At 48.9% G+C, this 27744-nt stretch overlaps 10 protein-coding genes across 10 annotated transcripts; 4 read left to right on the plus strand and 6 right to left on the minus strand.

Moving 5' to 3' along the window:
- Positions 1-5562: 5562 nt before the first annotated feature.
- On the plus strand, positions 5563-6099 carry N7509_013319 (uncharacterized protein; the record flags this gene model as incomplete). The annotated part of the gene is made up of 1 exon (XM_056637956.1): positions 5563-6099. The coding sequence occupies one exon, from the start codon at positions 5563-5565 to the stop codon at positions 6097-6099; it is 537 nt and encodes a 178-aa protein (XP_056481463.1).
- A 1259-nt stretch (positions 6100-7358) lies between these two features.
- Positions 7359-10660, plus strand: N7509_013320 (mannose-ethanolamine phosphotransferase GPI13; the record flags this gene model as incomplete). The annotated part of the gene is made up of 2 exons (XM_056637957.1): positions 7359-7537; positions 7633-10660. The coding sequence occupies 2 exons, from the start codon at positions 7359-7361 to the stop codon at positions 10658-10660; spliced, it is 3207 nt and encodes a 1068-aa protein (XP_056481464.1).
- Positions 10661-11208: 548 nt separating this feature from the next.
- N7509_013321 (ATP-dependent RNA helicase ECM16) lies at positions 11209-14897 on the minus strand (the record flags this gene model as incomplete). The annotated part of the gene is made up of 3 exons (XM_056637958.1): positions 11209-14266; positions 14349-14644; positions 14697-14897. The coding sequence occupies 3 exons, from the start codon at positions 14895-14897 to the stop codon at positions 11209-11211; spliced, it is 3555 nt and encodes a 1184-aa protein (XP_056481465.1).
- Positions 14898-15107: 210 nt separating this feature from the next.
- Positions 15108-15631, plus strand: N7509_013322 (uncharacterized protein; the record flags this gene model as incomplete). Its single annotated transcript, XM_056637959.1, has 2 exons — positions 15108-15281; positions 15332-15631. 2 exons carry the CDS (start codon positions 15108-15110, stop codon positions 15629-15631), a joined length of 474 nt encoding a protein of 157 aa, XP_056481466.1.
- Positions 15632-15797: 166 nt separating this feature from the next.
- Positions 15798-17220, minus strand: N7509_013323 (uncharacterized protein; the record flags this gene model as incomplete). The annotated part of the gene is made up of 3 exons (XM_056637960.1): positions 15798-16101; positions 16166-17050; positions 17213-17220. 3 exons carry the CDS (start codon positions 17218-17220, stop codon positions 15798-15800), a joined length of 1197 nt encoding a protein of 398 aa, XP_056481467.1.
- Positions 17221-18280: 1060 nt separating this feature from the next.
- N7509_013324 (GNAT family N-acetyltransferase) lies at positions 18281-19168 on the minus strand (the record flags this gene model as incomplete). Its single annotated transcript, XM_056637961.1, has 1 exon — positions 18281-19168. One exon carries the CDS (start codon positions 19166-19168, stop codon positions 18281-18283), a length of 888 nt encoding a protein of 295 aa, XP_056481468.1.
- A 691-nt stretch (positions 19169-19859) lies between these two features.
- Positions 19860-20891, minus strand: N7509_013325 (fungal specific transcription factor domain-containing protein; the record flags this gene model as incomplete). The annotated part of the gene is made up of 1 exon (XM_056637962.1): positions 19860-20891. One exon carries the CDS (start codon positions 20889-20891, stop codon positions 19860-19862), a length of 1032 nt encoding a protein of 343 aa, XP_056481469.1.
- Positions 20892-20966: 75 nt separating this feature from the next.
- N7509_013326 (uncharacterized protein) lies at positions 20967-22356 on the minus strand (the record flags this gene model as incomplete). The annotated part of the gene is made up of 2 exons (XM_056637963.1): positions 20967-21683; positions 21754-22356. 2 exons carry the CDS (start codon positions 22354-22356, stop codon positions 20967-20969), a joined length of 1320 nt encoding a protein of 439 aa, XP_056481470.1.
- Positions 22357-22809: 453 nt separating this feature from the next.
- Positions 22810-24178, minus strand: N7509_013327 (MFS transporter; the record flags this gene model as incomplete). The annotated part of the gene is made up of 2 exons (XM_056637964.1): positions 22810-23064; positions 23123-24178. The coding sequence occupies 2 exons, from the start codon at positions 24176-24178 to the stop codon at positions 22810-22812; spliced, it is 1311 nt and encodes a 436-aa protein (XP_056481471.1).
- A 792-nt stretch (positions 24179-24970) lies between these two features.
- Positions 24971-26396, plus strand: N7509_013328 (NAD(P)/FAD-dependent oxidoreductase; the record flags this gene model as incomplete). The annotated part of the gene is made up of 2 exons (XM_056637965.1): positions 24971-25789; positions 25902-26396. The coding sequence occupies 2 exons, from the start codon at positions 24971-24973 to the stop codon at positions 26394-26396; spliced, it is 1314 nt and encodes a 437-aa protein (XP_056481472.1).
- Positions 26397-27744: the final 1348 nt, after the last annotated feature.

The raw sequence follows: 27744 nt of genomic DNA on the forward strand, positions 1-27744 counted from the left end.
GGCATTAAATGTAGTTCAGCTGTCACACAGGCGCCAGCATGACAGCCAAGGGAGGTAGTGGAGGGTTTTTTTTTTAATTCCTTTTTTCAAGGTGGAAAAGGGTGGGTGGATGGAAGAGAATTCGACCTTCGAGAAGAGCGAATTATGAAGGGGGAAAAAACAGAGAAGGAAAAAAAAGAAAAGGGAAACTAGAAGAATAGCACAAAAGTTGGAAGGGAAAAGAAGGAAAAGAAGCCAGAATGAAGCAGTAAGATGGCCGTGATAAAAGTTGATAGATAAGCTGTGAGTGAAAAATGATGCTGGCCAAGCTGAGAGATCGGCCGCTTGGGTATGTATGTATGGTATGGTACAAACAGTATATTACGGCAGAGTTTATATACTGATAACTCCCGTGGTACTGGTAAGCACAATACCACACCAATACATACGATCGCCAGATCTCTGGCTCTCCCGGCGCTTCTTTTTAGTGCCCCATCCACTTTACCACATCCACATCCACTTCCACTTCCACTTCTTCCACTTGCCAACCTTGACCTTAACTACACACGGGCACATCGTATACCCTCTTCACCCATCACACTCCCCCCACTTCTCGGAGATTTGGGAAGGCACCGGGCCTGACCGCCACATCATCCACGGTCTGCATGAAAAGATCCATTCACCACGTCCCTGGATCCAAGCCACATCTGGTATTTATCGGGCTCTCCGGCCAAAGTGCACGGCAAAGGTTGAAGTCACCACACCACTCTCCTCCGGACAACTGTTCCTATCCACTTCCACCCACCCTAAGCCTTCTCGAACTCCTGGTATGTTTCTACAACCCACGGTCGACGCCAAGGGTCAGAGTCAGGGTCAGAGCATACCGGAAGTCGGGGCTGTCAGCAGCGTCCATATTGGTCTACCTATTACAGTATACCCGTCCTAGTAGCTCACCAGTAATATTATTAAGTATGCTACTGCTACTATTGCACCTACGCGAGGGGTGGAACCCAAAATCAGAGCGATCAACCGGGTCGCGCATTGCTACAAGAGTTTAACCAGTCCGATCCGATCAGGGGGGGGCCCACTTGGTCACGGCCCTAGCTGGAGTCCGAGCAAGGTACGGAGTACATTATTCAAGCTTGTTCGAGTTCTTGTTTTTGGTCTTGGTCTTGTTGACTTTGACCTGACATCTAACCCCATGAGTTTATTGAACGGGTCTCCCTTATGTACTCGTATTCCCTGGGTCTGGTCTGGATTCTGTCCGATCCGATCCGGTTAAGGGCGGAACGGAACATTTAGCATTTGACAGCTACGGAGCACTACTACTACTACTACATTTAATTATTATAATAATAGATTATTCCTCTTTTCTCTCGCTACCCCATTCTCAAGCCAAGGACCGCCACCTTCTGAACTGTGGATTGCCTGCCATTCCAGGCCTTTCGCCTGCTGTCGTTGGCGGAGCTGCTTTTTCCGGTCAAGAACTCAATGGGTAGAGACAGGGTAGGGCAGGGCAGGGCTGATTTACATTGATTGACTCATGGATCGACGCCAGGCTTGTTGTAAAATGATCTACTCCGGCAGTTCTCATCCCTAGAAGGTGCCAGCCCGGTCTAGCAATAGCAATAGTTTCAGTCCCCAGAAACTGACTTCCTCGAAAATACTAGTAGAAAAGAAATATAACCCTGGGTAGAGTATAGTCTGAGTCCTTCATCCTCACTTGTCTCACAAATAGTGTGCTCAGTTGCCCGGTTTGACGCTGCGCCGCGGCCGCTCTTTAGGGCCGGGAGCAACTGAGCTAGTAAAATGTTCCATCGACTAGGCCAGCCCCTTGCTTCGATATCGTCACACTGATCCTTGGATCCATCTGGGATACCTGGGATACCTACCCTACGCCCCGCAAGACGCCACTGCACTCCAGTCCACTCCACTTCACCCCTCTTCGGCTCGGAAGAATTACTTGGACCAGCCAGAATAGGCATGTCCGAGCTCATCCGCCCGAACTCACAGCCTGCTTATAGCTTATCTTTCTCAACGGCGGTGGATTGGAGAGGAGAGAAGGAGAGATATAATATTTCCTACTACAGTACAGTACAGTACAGTACAGTACAGTACAGTAAATCGGAAACAAGCGACGCGTCAAGACCATCCCCAGCTCCAGTAGAACTATCGTACTATGTAGTATGTAGAAACACCGCGGCCCCGACAAGATTGAAAAGAGACCGAGACATGGAACCCAACCCAACCTAAATCAAATCAAATCAAATCAAACCAAACCCACGGTCATACAACCGCAGCAGGAGCAAGGATCCGGACCTGCGGATCCTTGCACAAAAGTCACACAGTCCAAGTGTCTCCAGTCTCCAGTAGTCTAGTCTAGCCTGGGCATGGACATGGGCATCCTACCACTCACAGGAATTCTTCGATTTCCCCGGATCTTAGGCTGAGGGGCACGGATAACATAACGACTATACAAAGTATTCCATAGTTAGTTAGTTACTAGCATCGATATATGTATGTACGGGCGAGTAGTAACTATGAACTGCAGTGATCTTCAAACCTCTTTTCCTTTATTCTCTGCCTTGCATTCTACTGTATGTACAATATCCCGATTGCCGCCGCAGGAAGGTGGAGGCCAGATGCAAGCCTGACCAGCACGACCGCTCTTTCGTCAAAGCGAGTGGTGCGGTGCGGTTCGGTGCGGTGTGGTGCGGTGGACCACGTAGACATGTACCGAAAGAAGAATTTCCCCGACGTTTAACTACGTAGAAGATACGTACATTTTGATGTACAGTGCAAAAGTAAAGTCTGGCCAGCACCAGGACCGGGATCAGAATTCTGGGAAAATGGACAGCTATTTCTTTTTCTTTTCTTTTTTTGGTTTGGTTGGGGGATTTTTGCTGCACTGAATGGTAGGAGTGGGAGGGGGAGTTGATTCGATCGTGGTCGTGTCGTGATCTGATGTATCAGATTCAACAATTCACCGCATTTATAAATACACCTAGGCATACTCGGTACTTAATGAGGGGTCGCGGCGCCCCATCTGCCCAGGTGTCTGCACCGCTATTTCTACTCGTATGTACTACTCGTAAGTGTCTGGCTACAATGTCTGTGTCTGTGTGCTGTACATGATGGGACGAGCCACGCTGTTTGGCGCAGTGCGGTTTACAAAGTGTCAAGGGCTGGTTGTGTTTGCGATCGCGAGTGTCGAGTCTTGGCGATAAGCAGGTTTTTTTTCTCTTTCTTTTTTTGACAGTTCGTGGTGTTGGGATGAGGGGGTGGTCTGATTTATCTGGCTTTGGAGATTTATTGGGAAGTTTAGGATGAGATAGATGTTGGGTAGGTTGGTCAGTTATTCGGTGGCTAGTGCTACTGAGGTCTGATGGGTTGGGGGTGTTGGGGGTGTTGGTATGTATACGTAGTAGTTTGCAAAAGGTCTGTCTGTCTCGAGTCTAATGAGATGGTGGTGAGTATTTTAGTGTCCGAGTAAAAAGCTTAGATGTTTGATGTTTGGTCCGGCGTGTTTAGAAATTGGCGCCGTTCGTTATAAACTGCCCAGATTGTCCTTGTCAGGCCACCTCTGCTAGGTTGTTGTGGTTCTGGGCACTGACCTACTCAGTTGGATAAGTTCACCTCTGACTCACTTTAGCCCAACCCCAACTTTATCTGTTTCAACTTTGAAGTAGCATGCAAAAAAAAAAAGCAGGCCACGGACAAAATACATAATTCAGGCTACTGCCAGGAACACATCCTGGTTGACTTGGAGCCTGCACATGCTGCTGCGTGCATCCGTACACGAGAACTCTATCGGAGGATCCACCTTGCCAGGTCATCTTTGAATCAGTCCGGCCTTTTTACGATTGAATAGAATATATCCGATGTTCCATGGTTGGTCATCGTGCAAACTCGTGTCGGATCGGGGGATATTCTCGAGTATGATATACGCCAGGGCTACTACCTAGACCACGGTAGTAATCCTGCTACCATGACTATATATCTTGGTAATCGCTTACCACAGGGTCGCACATAAATACTACTAGAATATTTCCAAGGCTCCAATGGCCCTGGTGGGCTTGGAAGGTTCCAATTCCTTGGGGTTGGTCTGGAGGCGGAAACATATATATCTGCTAGCGAGTAGTACATGAGCAATGATTCTAAGTTGACGGAGCCCTGGAGGTCTTCAACTTGAAGTTTACCATGGACATCAATTTTGGAAGCACAAGCAGCTACAAAAGGATTGATAATGACCAAGCTACCAGCAAGTATATATAGATATTTATATCCTGATTAATGATATGTCAATTTTTGCCTTTGTATGGCTGCTTTTTCCATGGTTTATTGCCTTTGGAAAAACAACAATAACCAAAGGCAATAAACCATGGAAAAAGAAGCCATACCAAGGTAAAAATTGTAAAAATTGACATATGACTACCTAGGTAAATGACTGGCTTCTACTTGACACTGTGACCGGGCGCGATGAACACTCTGTTCAACATGCACCTACCTATCCTACAAGTTCTCACTTGCTGAAGGTCGGAGTATGCTCCGAATTCTGGAGATACTACTAGTACTACTACTATAAGCCAGTGGACTTGTTGATTGACATCTTGACTCGAGTCCTTGTCTCACCACTCTAATGAAGTAGTGATACATGCATGAATTTAATATTCTCCTTGGCTACCCATGTCAACAAACACCGATTGAAGCAGTAAAAAGTAAACAAAGTCAAGGTTTGTGAATGAGACATACATGCCTTCCAAGGTCATGACTATCTAGGGATCTGGCTACCTCAGGCCTACAGGCACACGAGCTAGGCAATGTGAAATGTGCGTGGACAGTAAGCATGTGCCCTCAGGGGAACCATCACCAACGGGGTTAGGTTAGTTTGTTTTGGTGGAGTCACCCCTTTTTTCATCCAATCCCATCGCATCCTGTCGCGCCGTCGGCCAGCTAACCACCAGCTAACTGCCAGGCACAGGATGGTCATTGGCCATTGACGACAGGTTTACGCACCAGCAGGTAAAGCCTAACCTATTCAGTGCTGGGGTCAGCTTGTTGGCCCCAAAAATAAAGGGCGAGGCGCTGGCCAACGAGTTCTGGACGTCAAAGCGGAGCCCTGGCGTTGCACTAGGCACTGCCCTCTTTTCCCTCCTGGCCTGCCCCTGTTTTCCCTTCATTCTCCATTCTCCAAACCTCCTCTCTCCCTCTCATCCTCTCTCACCCTCTCTCTCCCTCGTCTATCCTTCCATTCCAGCAGGTGTCGGCTTCACTCTTTCAGCTGCACGCCCTGCGATCCATTCTTTTCCCACTTCACGCCTATCCTTACCTTTCTCCGACTCTGCCATTCTTTCGAGGCCTCGACCCTCCACCACTCTGTATTCGAAACAATTCATTCCTACGACTTGCTTCAGCCCCAGCCCCGGATCTCATCCGTGACACTCTTTGGAATTTAACATTGTCGATCTCTGTTTTCCCCACCCAACCGAGACGCGATACTATCAACACAGTCGACTATCAATCCATCGACACCACTACTTCGACAGCCAATTCGACAAACATCTCAATAACGCGACCGCCAACATGATCAATATTCTTCCCCGCCTTGTCACTCGCGGTGATGACAGCAGCAACGGTGGCCTTTCCACCCCCATGGTCGACCTCCTCATTTCTCTCCTGGTTCTCGTCTTGCTCGCCCTCGCTCTCGTTGCCGGTCTTCTCGTCCTCCGCCGCAAGCGCCAGGCGATGAAACAATCCGTTCTCCCCGTACACAATGGCCAGGTCCCAACCCACAACCGTGGCATGACAATCACTACCAACAGGACTGACTCCGTGATGGTCTGTGACGAGAAGCGCAGCCTCATGGACAACTCGTCCAGTCCCCCACCCAGCCCGGTACCCGAGATTCGCATCACCTTCCCCGAAGAGGAGGATGCCTCCGGTAAGCGATCATCTAAGATGGTCGTGGTCCGCATCAGTGAACACGGCAGCTACGGCCTCGAGCCCTGCAACGAGGAGCTGCCACCATACCAAACCACCGACTATGGTCGATTCCACTCCCTCGATATCGAGCGGATGGGTGGCTTGAAGGAGAAGGAGGATATGAAGAGCTACTCCTAAACCGATCACGGGCTCAATAATCAACCTGCTACCTAAGCCGTGATCCACCAGACCGCTCCTTCCACCCAGCATCCTTTTTCTTCCACGACTTCCCAAAAGCATGACGAGCACCTTGGCGACTTTCTCTCTCTTCTTGCCTTCACATATACCTATTTCTCTGTTTCCCACCCATCCTGTCACACCCGTGGCATGCACATACCGTCGAACCGCTCTTATTTTGCTTGGCTTTTCTCCAGACGAGCCACTCGCCCTTTGAGTCCGGGGACCACCTCTGGCCCCTTCCAAGGGCTTAGTACCCTCTTCTCTGGAGATCTGCCAAATCTGGATTGTGTATAGCGAGGGACTGCCGATTTTCTGAACTTTATCTCTGGCGTTTCTTTATCATTTTTTCCCTCGTGGTCTTCCATGTTCATTTCTACCCTGCCACGTTCCTAGGGTCTGAAAGATGTTTGACAAACGTGTTTCTCTTTCTGTTCCATATTCTATTTCTCTTCTTCACTCCCTTTTTTAGGCAGCCTTTATTTTGTTTTCTTTTTTGGGCTTGTCTTCTACCTCCTTACTTTCTTCTGCGTCTCTAGGCGCTTTTCCCCGGCAGCTGGATAATGTATGTACTTAGTCCTCCTATCTTCCTAGGCAAATCTGCAATTTATTGCACTTGACATGCAAATATGTTCTTATTTTATTTTACTCTGTACTTTATATTCTCCACTATCTACTTTGCCAATGTATCAATCCGAGACGTAGTGTGCATCTAAACAAATCTTGTGTGCGACCCGCCCTGCAGCCAATCAGGAATGCTGACCACCACCCAAAGCCAAAGCTCTCTCCAACCCGCCGCTTTCCGCAACGTCAAGTCCAAATTTCCATTTCCGAACTACTTTACTACACCACACTCCTTTGGATCTCTTCTTTCTTTGTCTCCATTCGCAGAGGCGATGTGCAGCTTTTGATCTCCTCAAGGGAAGCCGCTCACCCTGAAGAGCACAGACAGGGGGCCACCTTTTCACCACCCGCCTCACTCAGATCAGTTTCCCGCTCGGCTCGACTCTCTCCCCTCGAGCTCTGCTGGAAGCGAGTCAATTGCCTCGATTCGTGCTTGAATTCGGCTTCCCTATCCTCGCGCAACTTTCGCATTCAAGTACCCCTCCCCCGACGACTCGGATTGCGCCCTCCTACCACCTGGCACCGCGCCGTCGGCATTCGGAATTTCGACACGACAGCTCCCGCGAATACAAAATTCACATACGGTGGTTCTAAAAATGGCATCGAAATCTCAAAAAGGTCCCCTGGGCAGCTCAGCTCCCAACAGCGACCAGATCAACGTCCGTGCCGCAGAACAGTCTAAACAATCGGCCATTCAGGAACAAAAAGCACGCGAATTAGAGAATGAGTTCAAGACTAAGCACTTTGGCGTGATGGGAGTGCTTACCTGGATATTGTGAGTCTAAGAGACCCCGGAATTCGGATGTCTGCTCGCCGCATAAGTGACGTCCAAAGAGAGACACTCAAGACTGACTGTGGTGGCTCTTGCAGATTACTTCACATTGCCGGAATTTACTTCTTCACAAAGGGCTTCCTCCTCACGCGCATGGTTCTCGACAATAAATCCTCGTGCCAGGAGCTTCCATTCGATATCACCTCGGGCTCCCAACACGCACCAGCACCATCAAACCAGCAAGCGAACGGATGTTGGCACCAGAAGTCTTTTGATAAAGCCGTTGTCATTATCATCGATGCTCTTCGATACGACTTCACTGTACCATTTGTGCCCAAGGAGGAGAGTGAAACGGCTCACCTTTTCCACGACAATATCCCCGTGCTCTACGAAACCTCCATCAACAGCCCCGCGAACGCATTCCTGCTTCCATTCATCGCCGATGCACCCACCGCAACTCTGCAACGATTGAAGGGCCTGACGACCGGAACTCTGCCCACATTCGTTGATGCTGGCTCTAACTTCGCTGGCACCGCCATCGACGAAGACAACCTGGTTGCTCAGTTGCACACTGCTGGAAAGACTCTAGTCCAGCTCGGAGACGATACCTGGCAGGCTCTGTATCCGGGATATTTTGACGCAAATCTGACTCGCCCGTTTGATTCATTCAACGTCTGGGACCTGCACACTGTTGATAATGGCGTTAACGAGCATCTGTTCCCGCTCCTTCGCCCGGAGAACAAGTCCAAGTGGGATGTGATCTTCGGTCATTATCTTGGTGTTGATCACGCTGGCCACAGATACGGACCGAACCATGCCGCCATGGCGAGCAAGTTGCAAGAGATGGACCGTGTCATTCGTGACATCATTGCCGCCCTCGACGACGATACTCTTCTCGTTGTGATGGGTGATCATGGAATGGATATCAAGGGCGACCACGGCGGCGAATCAGATGATGAGGTCGAGGCCGCTTTGTGGATGTACTCCAAGCGTGGCACTTTTGGTCGCACAAGCAGTGAAAGCCTGCTGCCACCTAAGAATGCGAAGGAACGTCCAATTCCGCAGATTGATCTTGTCCCCACGCTGTCTCTGATGCTTGGAATTCCCATTCCGTTCAATAACCTCGGCTCCCCCATTGAAGAGGCCTTCGCTGGCCCGAAGGGAAATGACTGGGCCAACCTGGCTACTGTGAGTCGCCTTACCGCGGCGCAGATCAAGAGGTATCAAGCTGCGTACGAAATTTCCCGTGGCGGTGCTGATGACGAGGAGTCGTTCTCGCTTTGGTCTGCGGCTGAGGCCGAGTGGAAGTCTAGCTCGAAGAGCTTTACGTCTAAGTCTGCTGCTGTTCGTTCTAGTTACGAGCTATATCGCAAATACCAGCGCCATACCTTGGATGTTTGCCGTGGGCTTTGGACGACCTTCGATGTTCCGAGTATGATTCAAGGTGTTGCGCTTCTCTTTGGAGGCATTGCTCTTTTGGTTTTGTACGCTCGCGGAATGAGAAACGACCGGACTGAGCTTTCTTCTCAGCTGCTGTCGTTTGTTGGCGTTGGATCCGGAGCGGGTGCTGCTGTTGGCAGTGTCTTGTCACTTTTCGGATTTACCGAGATGTCGACAATCGATCTGTCTGTTTTCCTTGCTGCGGTGGGAAGCATGGCAGGTTCTGCGGTTGTAATGGTCAAGAAGCCCGCGAACTTGACCATCCCCCTGCCGAATGGTATGTGGGGGTGGCTCGCAGTATTCTTCACTGTTTCTCAGTCCGTCGGATTCGCCTCAAACTCCTATACCATCTGGGAAGATGAAATTCTTCTATTCTTCCTCACCACGTTCGGCGTCTGTGCTGGCATTTCATCGATGCGCCAGAAGACAACCACCGACCGCGTCCTGGGCGTGTACCACTCGGTTCTGTTTGTGATTCTCGGCCGCCTGGCCTCCTTCTCCCGTCTCTGCCGTGAAGAACAAATGCCATTCTGTCGCTCGACCTACTACGCCTCCTCAACATCCTCCATTTCCGCCCCTTGGCAGCTCGGAATCCCCTTTGCGGTCGCCTTCTTCCTACCCGCTGTCATTCGTTCGTTCTACAGCGGCTCCAAGTCATACGAAGGAGCCGCCACTCTATGGATTAGTTACGCATTCCGCTTCGGTCTCCTAATCACATCAATCTTCTGGATGCTAGAAGGTGCCGACGACGGCGAATGGCTCCCAGTAAGCAAAGAAACTCTCAAAACCGTCCGCGTCTTCCTAGCCCAGCTCGTCCTCGCCATCGCTTTCGCCGCCGGCACAGGAGCATACATCTACTCAAAGCCCTGCATCAGCATCAGCGTGAACAAACCCCCCGAAGACCCCAACGCCCCACCAGCCCCCATAATCGCAGGCCAGGAGCAGAAGCCCCGTACGACAGTGACAATCCTCGGCTTCGGAAATATGTACGGCACGAGATTCTTCTTCCTAGTCATCAACTTCGCTCTAGCCATCATTCTCATGCAGAAACCAATGGGCCAAGGCGCAATCGCCCTGCTGGTCTGGCAAATCCTCTCCCTCCTCGAAATCCTCGATACAAACGCCCTAACCCTCTCCAACTCGCCCATCGGTCCAATCGTCCTAGGCCTCCTGGGTTCATTCTACTTCTTCAAAACAGGTCACCAGGCTACACCGAGCTCTATCCAGTGGGAAACTGCATTTATCCCCCTATCAACAATCAAATACCCTTGGACACCAATCTTCGTCGTGCTGAATACTTTCGGCGCGCAAATTCTCGCCGCCCTTGCCGTCCCGTTAACAGTTCTCTGGAAACGACCTTTGCAAACATCTGACCGTGTTGCGGCCGACGCTTCTGCTTCTTCTGCTTCTTCGAAGGGCGCTAAATCTGCAAACCCGGCCACGAGACTTCTTTCTGATGTTACTCAGGCTGTCGCTACCCATACCCTCTATCTGGCGACTATTAATCTCGCTACGACTATGTGGGCTGGCCATTTACGTCGCCACCTTATGCTGTATCGTATCTTTAGCCCGCGGTTCATGATGGGTGCTGGTGTGTTGGCTATTGTGGATGTAGTCCTTATGGTCTTTGCTGTTGGGGGTGTGCGATGGAGTACGCTGAGTGTTGGTGAGATCTTTGGTTGGTGAGAGGTTGGAGATGAAGTGGGTATTTATCCTGTGTATCATGTTATATCATCACATATCATATCATATCATCCCTTGATGGAGAGAGTCCTGTGGGATGTCTCTTTCCGTGGTTGGGATGGGATGATCCTCCACCCCAGGCTAATGGGGTGGAGTTGGGAGGCTTTTTGTTTTCATCTCCCTTGTTTTACTACTACCACTACTACTACCCTGTATTTCTTGCGTGTCTTTTCAGAGAAAATAAATAAATGTAATCACATGTTCAAATAACTTCCTATTTAATGATCTTGATATAAATTCTCCTAGAAATCCCGTCTATCCTAAGGTTCACCTCTAAGGATCAGTGCCTTAAAATATCCGCCCGAGAAGCTCTTCTGCTAGGCCAAATTTGCTCTTCCAAATCAAGCCTTACTGCCTACTGAATAATACTGGTAACGAATCTTTAATACTCTGCAAGATAGATAGATATTGCACACATGCAAATATACTCAATTGGATATCATAAACAACATCATCTATACAAAGAAACAAGAACCACAAAAGAATGATTCTCAAGCAACAAACTTTTCAATCACCCACCCCTCCCGAGGATCCTTCATCTGAACAACCTTCTTAGCAGGCAAAGGCCAACCCGTACCACCCGCATCACCAACCAGCGAAGGCACAACCCAAGCAGAGCGACGCACAGGAATACCATCCAAAACCTGCGTCTTACCAACAGGCTTTCCATACCGCAGAAGCGGCGTATCATGCGCAATAGCAGCAAGTTGCGGCCCACTCGGGACGACTAGGGGAAACATTCTAATCTTAGGAACTTGATCCGAGACCAGCGATGCAGAAGATTGCTGCAAATGCGAGAATATGATATACTGCGGCATTTCTTTGGGTGTGAGTTTCGCTAACATCGAGGTGGGATGGATGTAGACGGCTCGCTCGGAGATATCATCTGCATGACCATCGCGCGAGCGGAAGAGGGTCAGGTAAGGGACGTCAATGGCGCGGCGGGGAGCGCGTGGATTCTCCGGTGGAACGGGAGCCATGTCAGCGCGGATAGCGACGTTATCGATGAATCCTGCTGTGACGATTTGTTTCAGAGCCTTGATTTGCTTGGTAGATGGTTCGGGGAGTCGTGCTTCGTAGGCGCCGATTAGACCTGGGTTATTGGATCGTACGATGTCGGTTAATTGGCGGCGGAGCTGAGTTGCTTCCTTGAAGGCCTTGGCGCGGAGGAACATCTGTTCGCTGAAGGCTTCGCCGTCTGAGGCGTAGGCGTAGGCGCAGATTGCTGAGAGGGATTTGAGTGCGTCGGAGGTTTCGTCGTGTTTGCTTAGGAGACGGTGTACGCGGGCGTAGTCTTTTGCTTTTTGCTCGCGCTCTGTGTCTTCGAGTCGGTCTGCGTTGGTGTATACCTTTCTGTCATCCTCGTCGCTGTCACTATCGCTGTCATCATTCTTCTTTTTCTGCGGCTGGGTGTCGATCGGGTTCACTTGGTTTTCTGTAATGAAGAGATCGCCAACGGCCAGCGCAGCGACTAGTGCAATAACGTAGGGCATGCAGCCATGCTGGTGTCCGATGTAGAGCATCTTGCCGAATCGAGGGGAGAGGGGGTAGGTAGATAGACGGCGACCAATTTGCGTGACCTGGCCTTCGGCAGAGAGGGCACCGAGGTGCTTCAGTAGCTTCTCTGCCTTGGCGAGACCCTGGCGACTTGGAGGGGTGGGGAAGGGGAAGTTGATGACGTTGTGTAGGCCCATGCTCTTCATTTGAAGAACGACGCCTTCGATGGGAGTGCGAAGGATCTCTGGGTCGGTGTACTCATCGAAATCGTTTTCGAAGACAGCCGACGAGTACATCCGGTAGCAATGGCCCGGTCCAGTACGACCGGCTCGACCGGCTCTTTGATTCGCACTGGCCTTACTGATCCATCCGATCTGGAAGCTCTGAACACCGGTAAAGAGATCGTACTGTTTCTCCTTTGAACGACCGCAGTCGAAGACGTACTTGATTCCAGGGATAGTCAGAGAAGTTTCGGCAACATTGGTAGCCAAAATGATGAGTCGAGAGTCCTCTGGTGGTGCTTCGAAGACCTTCATTTGCTCCTTTGTGGGAAGCTGCGAATATAGGGGCAGAACATGGACGCGTGTGGATGAATCCATGGCATCCTCGCCCAAGTCGAAGCCTTCATCTTCATCTTCTGGCTCGTCCAAGCCGGTAATTTCCACATCACTTTCATCGTCATCGCCGGCATTATCCATCTCTGTGCCACCCAGTTCTAGATCCTCTGCTTCTAGAGGTGCATCGTTCGCTGTAATCTGCACCCGTGCCTGGGTCGTGTCCGCTCGCTGTGTAGGCCTGAATGCCTGTTTCAGCTGCTTGGAGAGCTGCCGGATCTCGTTTTGTCCAGTCAAAAACACAAGCATTCCACCGGGTGGCAGCTTGCGGTGACCTCGCGAGACCTTGCGGAATGCTTCTTCGACGTAATCACGGTGCGTGCGACGGGAAAAGTGGGTAGTAACTGGGTACTGGCGGCCCTCTGCCTGAACCAATGGAGGTGGTCCTTGTCGGAAAAGGGCTGCATTTTGTGTGAAATCAGAAATACGCAGAGTAGCAGACATGATGACGATCTTCAGCGGAGTGACTGTCGGATCTTCTGCCATCAGCGACTTGCGCAAGTCCACGATACGACTGACCATTCCGATGAGAATGTCGGTATTGACACTCCGCTCGTGCGCCTCATCGATGATGATGACGGAATACTTGCGGAGTGAAAAATCATCTGCAATCTCGCGAAGAAGAATACCATCAGTCATGAACTTGATGGCGGTCTTCTTGGAAGTCGTGGATTCGAATCGAATTTGATAGGAAACTTGATCGGAATACTGGCCAAGTTCCTGGGCCACACGGTTCGCCATACTCACGGCGGCGACTCGGCGAGGTTGAGTGATGCCGATTAAGCCGGGATTGGGACTATTCGGATTGCCGTATCCGGATTCAAATAGGAATTGAGGCAGTTGAGTCGTTTTTCCGCTACCAGTAGCACCCCAGATAACGATGGTTGAGTTGTTGTGGATTGCCTCCATGATTTTCTGTTCTTCGCCAACAACTGGAAGACCCATACGCGCATTTTGAATCTCTTCAGAGCGATCAACGGGGACGCTGAAAGCCTTGCGATAGGGGTCACCCTTGGTGACTTTGAGTTCCTCTGGAAGGGGCTCTTCCTCATAGACAGTGTTCTTTGCTTCCTTACTGGTAGGAGCAAATGCCTGCTGCTGTGCATAATCGTTGATCGTAGGTTCCTCTGGTTTGAAGCCTATGGCTTCGTTGATTTGTTGCGTAGCCCAAGATTTGAAGGCGGACTGTCTTGGTTTAATTTTGCGGGGAACATCCTCACTCTCATCCTCCGAGTCTTCTTCGTCCTCGTCCTCGTCCTCGTCCGAAGTTCCCTCGGAGGAGCCTTCAGAAGAGTCATCCTCATCCTCATCCTCATCCTCACCCTCCGAGTCGTCCTCAATGTCGCTTCCCGAGTCATCGGAATCCTCCGCATCTTCATCTTCCTCAGCCGAATCCTCCTCGCCTGACCCGAATCCCTCCCAAGAAGGTTCCTGCACACTGGCCAGCTTCGGGGCGGGCTTAGAAGCGCGCTTCCGCTTTTTGAGGATTGGGAAGCCGTCAGGTCCGAGTTCGAGAGGACGTTTCAGTCCGCTTCCAACAGGTGCCTGGGGTTTTGGGGGCCTGCTCGGGATCCGTAGCAGGGTCGGATGCTTTCAGGTCGCGATCAGAATCGTCTGTCTCGTATCCCGATTGATCTTGAGCGGCGGTGTTTTTCCGTGGTTGCACTGCAACAACAGGTTCGGTGACGCCCTCGTGCTCTTGACGCTTCCGCTTACCACCCAGATCTCTGAAGCTTTGCAGACCGCTGTTATCGGATTTCGACTGGGCGAGTTTCTTGAGGAGTTCGATGTTCTCTTCTTTCTTGAGTTTGTTATCCTGAGTGTGATGTTAGCACCTCGCCTATAAATCCCTTGGCTGCTGCACGCACAATATACTTATCTAAGCGCTTCTGCTTCTTTGACGAGACATTGGTATGCTGATCTCGAAGCTCGTCACGCAGCTTCTGTCTCCGAGCCTCTTTTTCATCTTTTGAGACGGGCGCTAGCTCCGCAGCGTTGGTGTCGACCGAATCAGTGGGCTCCTGGCGCCGGTGCTTTTGCTTTCGCTGACGGGGGACGAATTTGGGCATCTTGAAAGATCCTGCCTCTCAACAGATGCAGAAAAACCAAGAAGCTTGAATTGTTCAGTCGCCGAGTTGAACGCGGGAGAAAAAAAATGTCGGACATTTCGGGGGCGGTGTGTATTCTGCCCGCAATCTATTGTGGGGATCTGCTGACCGCCCTTCAACATCAACATGCGGCTGCCGCAATGCAAACACTCGGCTGTACCAACATCAATCATGGCGACTTTGGACGATGTATTGCAGCAATCGCTGAACTTGAATCTGCCATTCCCAGCAGCTACAAAGCAAGCAGCGGGCCTGGTGGATGGCGTCAAGACAGATGTCATGGTTATGAGCTTTAGCGATAAAATCATGGTCACCATCTCGCAACAAGGCCGACTCGCACATTGGGTATGTCTTGATGAAATCTTCGCTTAAGAATCCTGCTGACCTGAGAAAAGTTACATGTGCCTCTTGGAAACTCAAATCCGGGTACCGATGGCATGCACACTATCTCCGAGGGCACGGATGACAGCCTATTGCCCCTCAGCGGGTTGACAGCAACGTCTCTTCTGGGTGGTCATGCGCCTGGCCAGGATACAATCGGCCAGCTGGTTGCTCGTCAAATTGCCACTGCAATTGCCACAAAATCTCCCGCCGAAAAGCGACTTCTGGTTGTCGGCCTTGGTCTTGGCCCCAACTCAGGCACGGACCGAGATGCGTTCTTTTCCATCATCGATCTTGTTCTGCAATGCATTTAGGATACCATTTTGCCCTCAATGAAAATTATGATTCACGAATTGTCAAGCTTCTTCGAGACCGCTGGATTTGGTATCAACTGGAGTGGCTTCAAGCTATTTATTCCCGCCATTGATGTTGATCAATACAAACAAAATCATCTGCCCAGCAGATGAGATTTATCATGATCTAGGAAATACGATACAACAAAGTGCCAAAACCAAGTCCATCGAATCCACCGGATGTTGTTCCATAGTTTCCGCCTCCACCTTCCACGCCACTTGTAGAGTTAACATTCACCCAGTCTCGATAGGCGTTAGTCCACGACGAATCCAATCCCTTCAACTGTCCATAATGCGCCGACAACAGCTCAAATCCGGGACGAACAGTTCCACGTGAGTTGTTCGAAATAACAGTCTGATTGCCCTGGTAACTGTTGTACGCAGTGTATGGAACATCTTGACCGACGTTATACTTCCCGATATACTCGGCACTGTCTCGATATATTAGTATAAGCAGACATGGAGGGCCTCGGGGATAAATGGGACTAAACTCACGCATTGAGGATTTCATTGCTGTACTCCGCAAACAGATCATCACCTTGGTTGTATGCTTGTTGTGCAACAACCCCAAGAAGCACGGCATCCAGCGTAGAGTGACCCTGATCCCGGCCTGCTTCCTGGCCCTGTGTCAAAATCTTGCTGGATCCCGACTCAGTATAGTTGGCGATCGCGAATACAGGCAAGGCGCCATTTGAAGGGCCCGTCCGAACATAGTTCACAGCATTCTTATACATGGTTTCATTATCGGTGAAAATCCCAATTGCGATCAAGGAGGCAAGATTGCACAGATCCCAATTGGCCCAGTAATGGTAGTAATCCTGGCCATTATGGTCCTCTAGGAAGAGATTGTTCATGGGCGCGAACACATTGGCCAGCATGGTTCCCGTCGCGGTTTTGTTATCACTATTCCAACCAGAGTAATCCGACATCAGTTCGGCGGCATTGGCCATCTCGTACCCATATAGGCCGGAAGCAAGAAACTTGTCGCTGGTTCCGCCAATAGATGTCAATGTCGCTGCCCAAGAGCTGAGGATGTTGACGGCTGCGTCCGCAAAGGTTGTGTCATTCGAGATTTTCCAGCGGAGCGCGAGCTGATAGGCGGCTGCAGCATCACGGTAGAGATATTGGTAATTTTCGGAATCCACGCCATTAGCACCGCGATAGACAATCTCCTGCGGTGTGGGCTGGTACGACGCCTGTGCGTATGAGCTTGCTGTCAATAATGTCCAGGTCGTGTTCCATGGCTCGTCGGCGTTGGCCACATGGGTGTTGATGCGTTCAAAGTCTTGGGCGGTATGAAGTGCCCCAGGATGAACGAAAGCGGTCACGGCTGTTGATAAGGCGAGAACCGAAGTAATTGGTAGCATTGTGGGTAATGGCCTAAGAAGAGTGATGGGCGTTCGAAGTGTGCTTGGACAGGGTGGTCTTAAATCTAGATTGGAGGCATCTTTTAGTAGGATCGAGCAAGAAATGATGGCTTCCTTCAGAACCTTAAAATATTGGACTGAGACAACGGCCTGTTGTCAAAACTTAGTTAACTACCGGAACATGCTACTGATCGGCATAGTATATTGGGGTGGAGAAAGGGAGTGTTTCATGTCTCGATGCAAAAAGGGGGTGGGTTAGTCCTGAGGGCCCCATAATTTATATCCCTCTGAAACAGGAAGAATCTAAGATCTAAGCCACTGAAAAGTCAAAAGCTTTACAGAATGAACGATAGAAGTTTAATCCAAATAGGCAAAATGACGGTGGAACGTTTTGCGCACAGGCTTTTCGTGTCGATCACAGCTTTTCTAAGGTATATAACCGGGAAGAAAGTTGACCTACCGTAGCATGCGCCAATGGACTCCATTATGACGACTGATCCACTTATGACAGGGGCTTTAGGAGAGAAGAAGAACTGTTATCGGAAGATGTCCGTGATCTGCTCCGGGCACGAGATGAAAACTTGTCCGAGTCAACCCCTAGACGGCTATAGTACTGACCTGGGAGTTCAAACACCCAGGATTTTAGTCATTCCCTATTTGAAAGCTTAATATAAACGATATAGTCTAGAAAGATGAAGCAGACAATGGTCGGAGAAGGAATACAGAAGGCAGACGCGAGAAACCTTTGATTGGGCTTTCTATTATTGCATACGTGTGTAAATCTCTATCGATCGTTGTATGGAATTAATGAAGATTCTATCACAGCTTTGGAGAAAGAGAGAAAATTTTACATACAGTATGTGGTAACTCCTTTTGGAAAGAGAAATAACCTGATTTATCCCCGAAGCTTTCTCAAACTACTAAGAGAATCGATCGCAAAAGACTATCTAATTTGAGCTTGACTGAGGAGTAGGCAGGGTTTTCCATTTGCTCGTTGTATTAGAATGCATTGGTCTAAACTTATATACTTGAGACCTTGAATTGAATTCAAAGTCGGTACTCTTTACCAATACCAAAAAGAAAATTCTCTCAGAGAGGAAAAGATTCTAGTCATAGCCAACCCGATCCCAGGCTGAAACTTGTCTTAAAGTTCATATACAGGTTATTTGCTAGAAGACCCCCAGCAAAGATTAATTTCCATCATCGTGATTATGAGGATGATTATTCGCTCAGCGGGTGAGGTTCAAGTACGCGAACATGACCCAGATCCGGAAGCCTTAGCATAAACCGCATGAGGAAACAACGATCTATACCCCAACTTCTCCAAAACCCTCATATTCGAATTATCCGACTCGACATGGGCAAAGACCCACCGATGTCCACGTTCCTTTGCCCAGGTATGTACACGCCTCTTAAGTGCGCTCGACACTCCTCTCCCACGACATTCCGCCAGCGTACTCGTGAGCCCCGTATACGCAGCCACCTCACCGGACTCGACTTCCAAAGCCGTCACCGAAGTAGCTGCAATGATACGCCCATCCAGTCTTGCCAAGAATATAGTTGTATGCGGGATCTGGGTCGTAATCTCCGCAGTAAGTTTAAGACTTTCCGAGGGAACCCCGTTGCTTCCACGGCTGTGGTACTCAACAAAAGCGTCAAATTCATCCGATGTGGCAGGTGCAATTATCATATCATCAACAACGGTAGAAGTCTTGAACTGGACAGGTTGAGTCGTCTCTATATCATCCAATGAACGGAAAAGCACGTTATTCGAGCCTCCTCGGGCCGAAAAACCCCGGGCTTTCAGCCTGTCAAAAGTTGCCTCCGGAGCCGATATTGGGATGAAGATGATTACGGGGCGATCACAGAAAACATAGGTATTTTCAAGGACCCGAATGTCGTGTTCAAACAGCCCACTGCAGGTCGAAAATGCGAAGTTTAGTCGGAAGTCGGAACTGTCGGGCACAAATATGCCCGCCCCGCCGCATTGCAAGAATAATGTCGTGACTTGGCCGGTTGGGTGAAGGCGTCTAGCAGTTTCGGTTAGATTATAGACCATGGATCGCTGGGCTCGTTCGACTATCGTCTGGATACTATCGGTATGTTCATGTTCGGTTGTGGGATTGAGCATCGTTGTGGTGGGTTGAGTATATACGCAGTGAATCGATATTAACGGCGGGTATATGGTCGGATAAACGGTCAGCCTTGTATGGGTGCTGTTGACGGCGGTCTTGAATGAAAGTACCTACATGAATAAAGAAGTCAAGAAAAAGGGCGTGTTAATGGCGGTGAAAGATCTGAAGATCAGGTTACACAAGCTTCAGGTTAGAAGATTCCGACCTGCATGAGCCCCACCGCTCCTCCTACATACAGTAGCTCATCTATCGTGCTTTGAAGACATGGAAAGTTGTCTCGATTAGAAAAGGAATCAAATACTGCTCTCATCGCGCCATCGAAATACCCAAGGTCCGTGTGTTGATTTAAGCGACGGGTATTTTGGGCCACGCCGACCATCAGGGCGCTATGCATAGATTAAGTAAAAAATAATTAAAAGCCATCAGATCATCCTCGATAGAATTCCATCAAATCTACTTGTACGGACAAGAGAAGTGATGATTTGATACTACACAGCGTAAATTTTCATCATGGAAATCCCCTTTCAATCAGAGGACTGTTAGTTTGTGAAAATGTCTCACTAGGTCAGGTATATTTTCAGAGGCAAATCATGGTATAAGATAGAGTCAAGCTCATTGCTCCATTCCAACACAAAACATTTAAGAAGAGCCACAATAGCCATGGGATTAAGACTAGAGGGTTCATAATCAAAAGAAAGACGCCGACTGAACACTCGGAAACGAATAATCCCACTGAAGCACATCCGAAAAGATCAACTCCTCGAGGTTCTGAGCCATCTGACTATCGAACTGCGACTGTTCGACAGATCCCGGTAATTGTCCACTAGAAATGGGGGGCATCATACCCCCACCCCCCATTGCCGTTGACACAACAGGGGGCTGACTAGACCTCGGAGCCAATTGGGTGGTCATAGATTCCATGGCCGTTGCAGAACTGACATAAGGCGCACCAGATGGCGTGAAAGGGGTAGAGATATCCTGAACAGATTGATTTTCAAATTCTGGGTTCTGGGCGCGGTATTTGGCAAGTACCTGATTCAGAGAATCGGAAAGGTTCTGCGCAGCCCAGGAGTGAGATCTTGCACCCTCGAGAATTCGGAGGGCCTCGGCGACATCGCCATGATTTATTTCATCCTGAAGTGAGCCCGAGCCATTGATATATGCATCCATCAACAATGCAATACAAGCTAGGAACACCCCGTATCGAATCGCCGATAATCGTAGCCGGATTAGTACGATTGGATGCTGCGCGCGTTCAAGTTGGGACTCAGCTCTGATAAGCTGGCGTGCGGATTTGAGACATATTTCCCGGGACGTAGCGTACATTGGACTTTTATTAGGCCCGGATGTGAGATACCGGAGATGAAGCTTGCAACGCTGAGTGTGGATGACCAGGTTGAGTAGGTAGGCGTGAACGAAGATTCCAGCGGATGTTGATTCTGGATTGTCTTCGTAGTTATCGAGATTGAAAAAGAAGGGAATATCATGGATGAATTGGTCGAGTTGGAAGTCTAGTTTCATGAGATGTGTGGAATCTTCTGGTCCGCTGGAGTCTACGGCTGTTTGGCTTTCGTCGACGGTGCGCCGTGCGATTTCTGCCATGCGGATGCGTTGAAGAAAATATGACATCTCGGTTGACTGTGAGAGTGGAAATTCCGTCCGATAGCCATTATCGACAAGATCGGCATCGTTTATGTTGCGAGGTTTCTTGACTGCCATGTGTTTTGGGTGGGTTTGGTATACGCCCTCGTTTGGACCATCGTAAAGCACAGCTAATAACCTAAGCCCATGATGTTAATAAATTTCCAACTCATACAACTTTAGTAGAAGCTGTTTCCTTTGAAAGGTCGGTACTGACCAGTCGGTAGCGACAAGATACCACCATACACGCCGACCCATCTCGGCTCGAATTGTATTTGCAGTGGCCGCATTCGATTCATGATCGATTCGATGTAGTCCAAGCTCGCGGCTCAATAATAGACCGGTTGATATCAATGATCGATACCGAAGAGAAACTCCTTCCGTATTGCTTACAGCAAAGGCCAGGATGATGATTCCTTGGATCGTTTCTAAGGCTAGAGGTGGTCCATTTTCGCCATTCTTGATCACATTCATCGCGGATTTAATCCAAAAGGGCGTTTGAGAATTTATTTCGACGGCAGACGGAAAAATCGAGTCGTATCCTTCGATTTCATCGTGCCATGACCAAACTTCAACGGTATTCGCGATAATGCCAAGAAGTAGGACGAGGTGGCCAGGTTCAATTGGTTCCTGATTCTCAATTTTCCGGTAGATGTCATCGATTGTAGCGGGGAGCGAGGAATGGTGGACTACATGGTGTATGTAGCTAACGTTGGTGATGAATTTGTCTAGAATGAATCTAGTTTCGTTGTGAAATGGCAGCAATACACAACACGCCGGTTTACCGGTGTGCACGGTGAAGCTTGGAGCACTTGGGATATTCCGAATGCGTTCCAATTTGAACACGAGGTCATCACCGTGGATTGGTTCCTATACCAGCCATGATAAGCAATGTTTGGCCTTGTAATAGACAACCGGACCAAGGCCGCGTGTTGCTTACCCGAGAGCTTTGGACAGTGGAGACATGCTCCAAGTGAGCCACCACGTCCTTGACTTGGTCCAGACGGGGCGACTCGGACGATGATGGCGATCCCGACTGGCCCACCGCGATATGGGTACGGGGCGATGGTGAATGATGTTCATACTGGTGGGTCGCTGTGCTCGTGCTCGTGCTCAATGCCACACGTCTCTCCAAATCCGCAGCAAGCCTTCGGAGTGAATGCACCTCTTGAAGTAGTTGTGCTTGGCCAGCGTTGGCCAGAGATATGAAAGGGGTGGTTGTAGTAGCCGATAGTGAAGGTGGCTGATCAGAGCTGCTAGTTGGTGCGCCGGTATTCGTCCTAGCAATAACCGGAGATACGAAGGAGGCCATAACGGGCAATCTTTTCTGTTGCTGCTGCTGCGGCTGTCCAGGAATCTGATGATCAGCCAATGTTGTTGCTCTCTTACCAGCTGAGGGGCCAAAATGGCATGTTTTCCCACGCGATACACAGTTTGTACATGGTAAAGGTCGGTCACACCGAAGCTTCCGTGCCCTGCAGAACTCGCACGAGTATTGACCCTTGCGATGCGAACGAGGGGCTTCGGGCCGTGCTGATGGCATGGTGTTGAAGTTGCATAATGCAAGAGGGTATTCCGTGGGTATTCCGTTGATATAATAGACTGGGGACCGTTGTTGTTTCTTTGTTCTTTCCTCCATGGAGATAATGTCTCCGCGGGTATTCCGCGGCAGTCATCCCCGCCACATCAACCAATCAGCAACGTCGAATATGCAGGGTTAGTACAGTTAGTAGCATTTGTTGGCTTGCAGCTATACAGACAAGAAATTGAAATAGTTAGAATATAAAATTATTTACAACCAGAAAAATTGTACCAGTGCATTCAAGTCTAAGATACCCAACGAAATAAAAGTGGAGAAATGGCTAGCTTAATGACATGGGAAAGAAGAAGGAGAAGTCGAAGGTTTAATAGCACCAAAAGACGGGGAGAGAGACAAGTGTTGTCTCAAAAGGGAAATTAGCACACCAAACTTTGAAGTAAAACAGGCTTCACCCCATCAGAACTCAATCTTGAAGACCTTAGACTCGCGAATGCGTTCACCGTATCGGTAGAATACGAAAGGCACAGGTATAAACGCAACGGCGATGAATCCTAGGAGTGAATTTCCCCAGCCGTAGCCAAGCTTTGAAAACATGGCCGGACCAGCGAGTGGTATCAAAGCGCCGATCAGACAGCGTACCATGGTATTTGCGGCCGTTGCTGATGCTGAATATACCGTATAGGCATCAACTAAATACATGGTAGTTGCCATCTTGAATAATCTTAGCACAGAAAAATACCGAAGAAGAATAGTGAGAATTTCCACTCACGAAAGCAATGACCATTCCTGCGGCAATAAATGCCGTACCGATGATCGGGACAATCCAGTGAGCACCGAAGTGTGCAGTCCAGCCGTATAGGAACAGCCCGATAGGAGTGATGATGGCACCAACGACGAGAACGGGGAGTCGATACTCAGGCTTGGCTGGCCCACCATGTTTTTCAGTAAGGTACTTGGAGATTTTATCTGAGGTACCACCCGAGATGAACAATCCAATGATGGAACCAACCCCTAATCCTAAAGTCGCTAGGCCTGAGGGACCGGTTACAAAGCCATACTTCTTGGACAAGAGCTCCGGGAATGTGGTGAAGCATAGATAAAGATAGGCGTAGACTAGCGCGCAGTAGAGCGAAAGCAAGAAGATGATCGGCGAGATGAGCATTTTAATAGGGCGCCAAATAGAAAACACGAAAAGCTGACCTGGTGACTTTCCAGTGTCCAATGCCGACCGGAGATCCTGGTTACCGGTTTCCTTGCGCAGTTTCTCTGTTTTCTGCTTCAGGATCACGTAGGGATACGACTCTTGAAGAAACATAACCGGAATTGCGATCGCGCCGATGATAATCGCCATCAGCCAAAATGCCCAACGCCATCCTTTAGCAGGGGCGATGTACCCAGCGCAGATGGGTCCAATGGAAGGTCCCAGGATAATTCCAATAACGTAGGCGGACATTGCTTTGGCTCTGCCCTTAGCCGATATCATGTCGGCTACGGAGCCCGGGCCGAGAGTGACAGGGCATGACCCCATTATACCAGCGAGGAGTCGAAAGACAGTCAGTGACCCCATGCTATTTGCCACGGCGCAGGCCACATTAAAGACAATGAAGAAGACAATGCAAATCTTGTAAAGAATGGCTCTGCCGTAAATTTCCGAGAGAGGTGCAATGACGGATGGTCCGAAGGTGTAGCCGATTAAGAAGACCGTGGTGACAAAGGCTCCGAGGATCTCATTCGTTGAATCGAAATGTTCCATGATATCGGCAGTCACTGGAGAGCTAACGGTTGAGGTTGTCGGTCTAAAATAAAATTCCCAATGAGCTGCCATATTGTGAATATTGATTAGGGATGGGAGGAGTTCTTCATACGAAAGTAGGGTCATTAAAGAAATGATGGAGATGTTCAAAAATTTCTTCCTTGACGACCAATTGAGTGGGTTTGCAGGATCTTCCGGACCTTCAAAACTGATTATATTTGGATCCTTCTGTTTTTGTTCTTTCAACTCGCCAGCTGAATCGTGCTCAACATCAGCGTCGAGCGAACTCACTGGGCCCGAGTCCGAGGTTCATGGTTTGGATCGGCCATTTTTCGTTTCAAAATTGCACAAGTTGGGAGCTCAGATACCAAAGAAAACAAAATTGAAAGATTGAAAAACGAGCAGATGATTAATTAAAAGAAGTATCACCAGTGTACATAACTTGAAGAACAGCTGATATGAACAACACAGGGCGAAATTAGGCATATCGGGTGGGGCCGCGGATTAACTATGATTGGCTAGTTCGGAACTCCCGCGGGCTGATCCGTGGGCGGGTCTCACGCTAGTCTACTTTAGGATCTCCGCGGACTCCATGGACTTAACATCTGTTTAATGCCCGAGTCAATCAGCAATACTCCCACTGTTTTGCAGTTTGATTTTATTCCTTTCTTCTGTATTCTGTTATCTTCCTTATCGGGCTCCAATGGCTGATTTCCGCCTACTTCATCTGGTTAGATCTGGCCAGGCACCAGCTAGCTACCCGAATCTGCCCTGTCGCGTACATTTTCATTTCTTTCTTGTCTGCTTACTCTCAATTTTCCCAACTCTCGTCCTCCTTCTCCTCTCCCTCCACCCGTCATAGCAATGGCATCCGATAAAGTTAAAGTCTTCACCAAAGCATTTGGCTTCTTTATTCCCTATCTCGGTCGCACAGCTATCCAACGTGTCGCTGCATATGGCCACAGGTGGTCCTACCAAAACACTCCCGATGCAAAGAACGTCGTTGTCCTGGGTGGCTCATTCGCGGGAATTGAGCTCGTGAAGCGACTATCCGAGACGTTACCAACTGGATATAAAGCTGTGTGGATAGAAAAGAACTCCCACCTCAACTTTTCGTTCAATTTCCCCAGGTACTCCGTTTTGGAAGGACATGAGCGTGCAGCTTTCATTCCATACGACGGAATTGCAAAGAACGCGCCACCTGGAATTGTCACTCGCATACAGGACAAGGCAGTCGGTATCACAGAAAACAATCAAATACAACTCGCCTCCGGAGATAATATCGATTTCGAATATCTTGCTATCGCGACAGGCTCATCTCAGCCATTGCCCGTCCAGGTGACCTCCACTGAGCGGAATGATGGTTGTAAAGAGCTCCAAGGTGTGCAGAAGACCATCAAAGCGAGTCAAAAAATTGCCATTATTGGCGGTGGGGCTGTCGGTGTCGAAATCGCGAGCGATATTAAGGATTTCTATCCAGACAAGGAGGTCACCTTGGTTCATTCTCGAGACCAGCTACTAAACAATTTTGGCAAAAGATTCGGTGACTACACATTAAATGCTCTACAGGATGAGCTCAAAATCAGAGTGTTGTTAAATGAGCGCCCTGCTATACCAGGAAACTTTGCGCGAGCAGCTTCGCTGATGTTTTCAGACGGGCGTGAAGAAGAATTTGACTTGGTTGTAAGTTGCAAAGAGTCGGACGGATGAAAAGCTCCCCGAATTTTTCTCGTTTACCCTACAAATATTGCCTCTTCACCCATCTTCATCCTAACCTGCTAATATTCTTAATTAGATTGGTTGTACTGGCCAGCGGCCGAATTCTTCCGTCCTTGCGGGAAAATATCCCAACACCCTCTCCAATAATTCCCGCATTCTTGTTCGATCCACACTTCAGGTCTTCGACTCGACCAACCCTCAAAAGGATCTTCCCATTTTCGCCTTCGGAGATGTCGCAGATCACCCCGGTCCTCGCATGGCCCGCGCTGGGTTAATGCAATCGGGGGTGGTTCTGGATAACATTCTAGCCAAGATAAACGGCCAAGCACCCAGCCACACATATACACCCAATTGGTTTGTCGAGGGCGCCATAAAATTGACCCTGGGCAAGAATCACGAGGTTACCTACACGATGGATAACGATGGATCGGACATCATGATTCCCGATCGCAATGGGAAGCTTGATCTTGAAATTGAGTCTGCGTGGAAACGGTATGGGGTGGATTTCAAGCAGGCTAACAAAGGCAACACAGAACGTGATGTTCAAACTCCTGCCGCTGTTCAGCTTTGATGGAGAGAGCCACTTCCAAGAAATCTCTTTTGGGAATGACATTCATTTGCATATATTTCATTCATACTCTCTGACAACAAACTACTATCTTAGAATATTCTATTCACGAAATTCATCTCCAATCTGTTTGAAGTTTTTCTGATACCAATAACGAGCAAATGAGAATATACTAGGAAGACATGTGCTGATTATGCATATAGGAGTCTCTAGGCCAGCCCAGAAGAAGGCGTTCGTAGCTTCGTCTAGACAAGGTTCAGCCATAACATAATTTGATACCGAGTGGGTACATTTACGTCCTGGTTCTTCCGCCAATATCTTGGCCAACTTCATTGTTGTTATCAGACGGCCGGTTGATACAATAGGAGCACTAGAATGTGTGTAAGCTATAAAATCAATGATTTTCAACCTGCGATGAGATTCACAGGTAGCCGAAGATAAAGACTCCAACAACTAGCAGCTTGCGGTTAAATGTCATTTGTAGTTTCCATAGCATGGGCAATGGAAGAAGTAGAATAAGTAAATCTAAAACAAGGATTGGGATATCTCCGCCAAAAACATCGGCTCTAAATCCAGACAGACCCCCGGAGTATCTGGTGTCCAGTACTTCTTGATTGGAGAACAGCCAAAGGAAATAATGAGTATGTTGCTAAGATAACATGCCACATTCAGCCCTTGGACGACCCACAACGCGGATTTGAACCGAGACGAGACGGTGTTGAAAATTCTCGCAAAGAATAGCGTGACTAAAAGCCTCGCTATAAACGTCCCCGTATCAAATAGCATATATAGAATAATCGCGCGTATAGTGAAGGAGGCTCGGCTTTTGTCTGAGATTGATTCCGTATGCGTGCCAAGGCCATGATGCGCAATTCCGAGGCCCAGGCCACATATGGCGATGTTGATCAAATATGTCTCAATTAGCTGCTTTAAGAAAGGTTGGATTAGATAGACCCAACTGCAGCCATGATAACAGTTCAGTCATCCCACCAGTATCTTCTTATTGGCATTTCATGTGAAGTCCCCGGCCACAAAGCCCTTGACCGAAGTCTCAGGATGACAGCAATTGTTGGAAGAGTCGCCATCATGATAAATAATGCCTGGATAGGTGCCTTTCGGCCAATGAGCAAAGCTGGTTCTGTATATACCATGGCTGAAACAGAGTGGATGGAGATGTGAAAGATTCCTTAAAAAGCCTTCGGATCGGAGAGTAAACTCCTCAGAGTAGTAAGTAAAAAATGAATGGGGAATCTGAAGGGAGAAAATCGAGTGCTATTATATTTATTCCAATCTTACGTCAGAAGCTACTCTATCTGAGTGTTTGGGCTATTGAGAAGGTAGTACAGGGCTT

This window comes from Penicillium cosmopolitanum (assembly GCF_028827165.1).
Source record: "Penicillium cosmopolitanum strain IBT 29677 chromosome Unknown utg000012l:1.0-3308103.0:1.0-3310761.0, whole genome shotgun sequence".
Taxonomy (NCBI): domain Eukaryota; kingdom Fungi; phylum Ascomycota; class Eurotiomycetes; order Eurotiales; family Aspergillaceae; genus Penicillium; species Penicillium cosmopolitanum.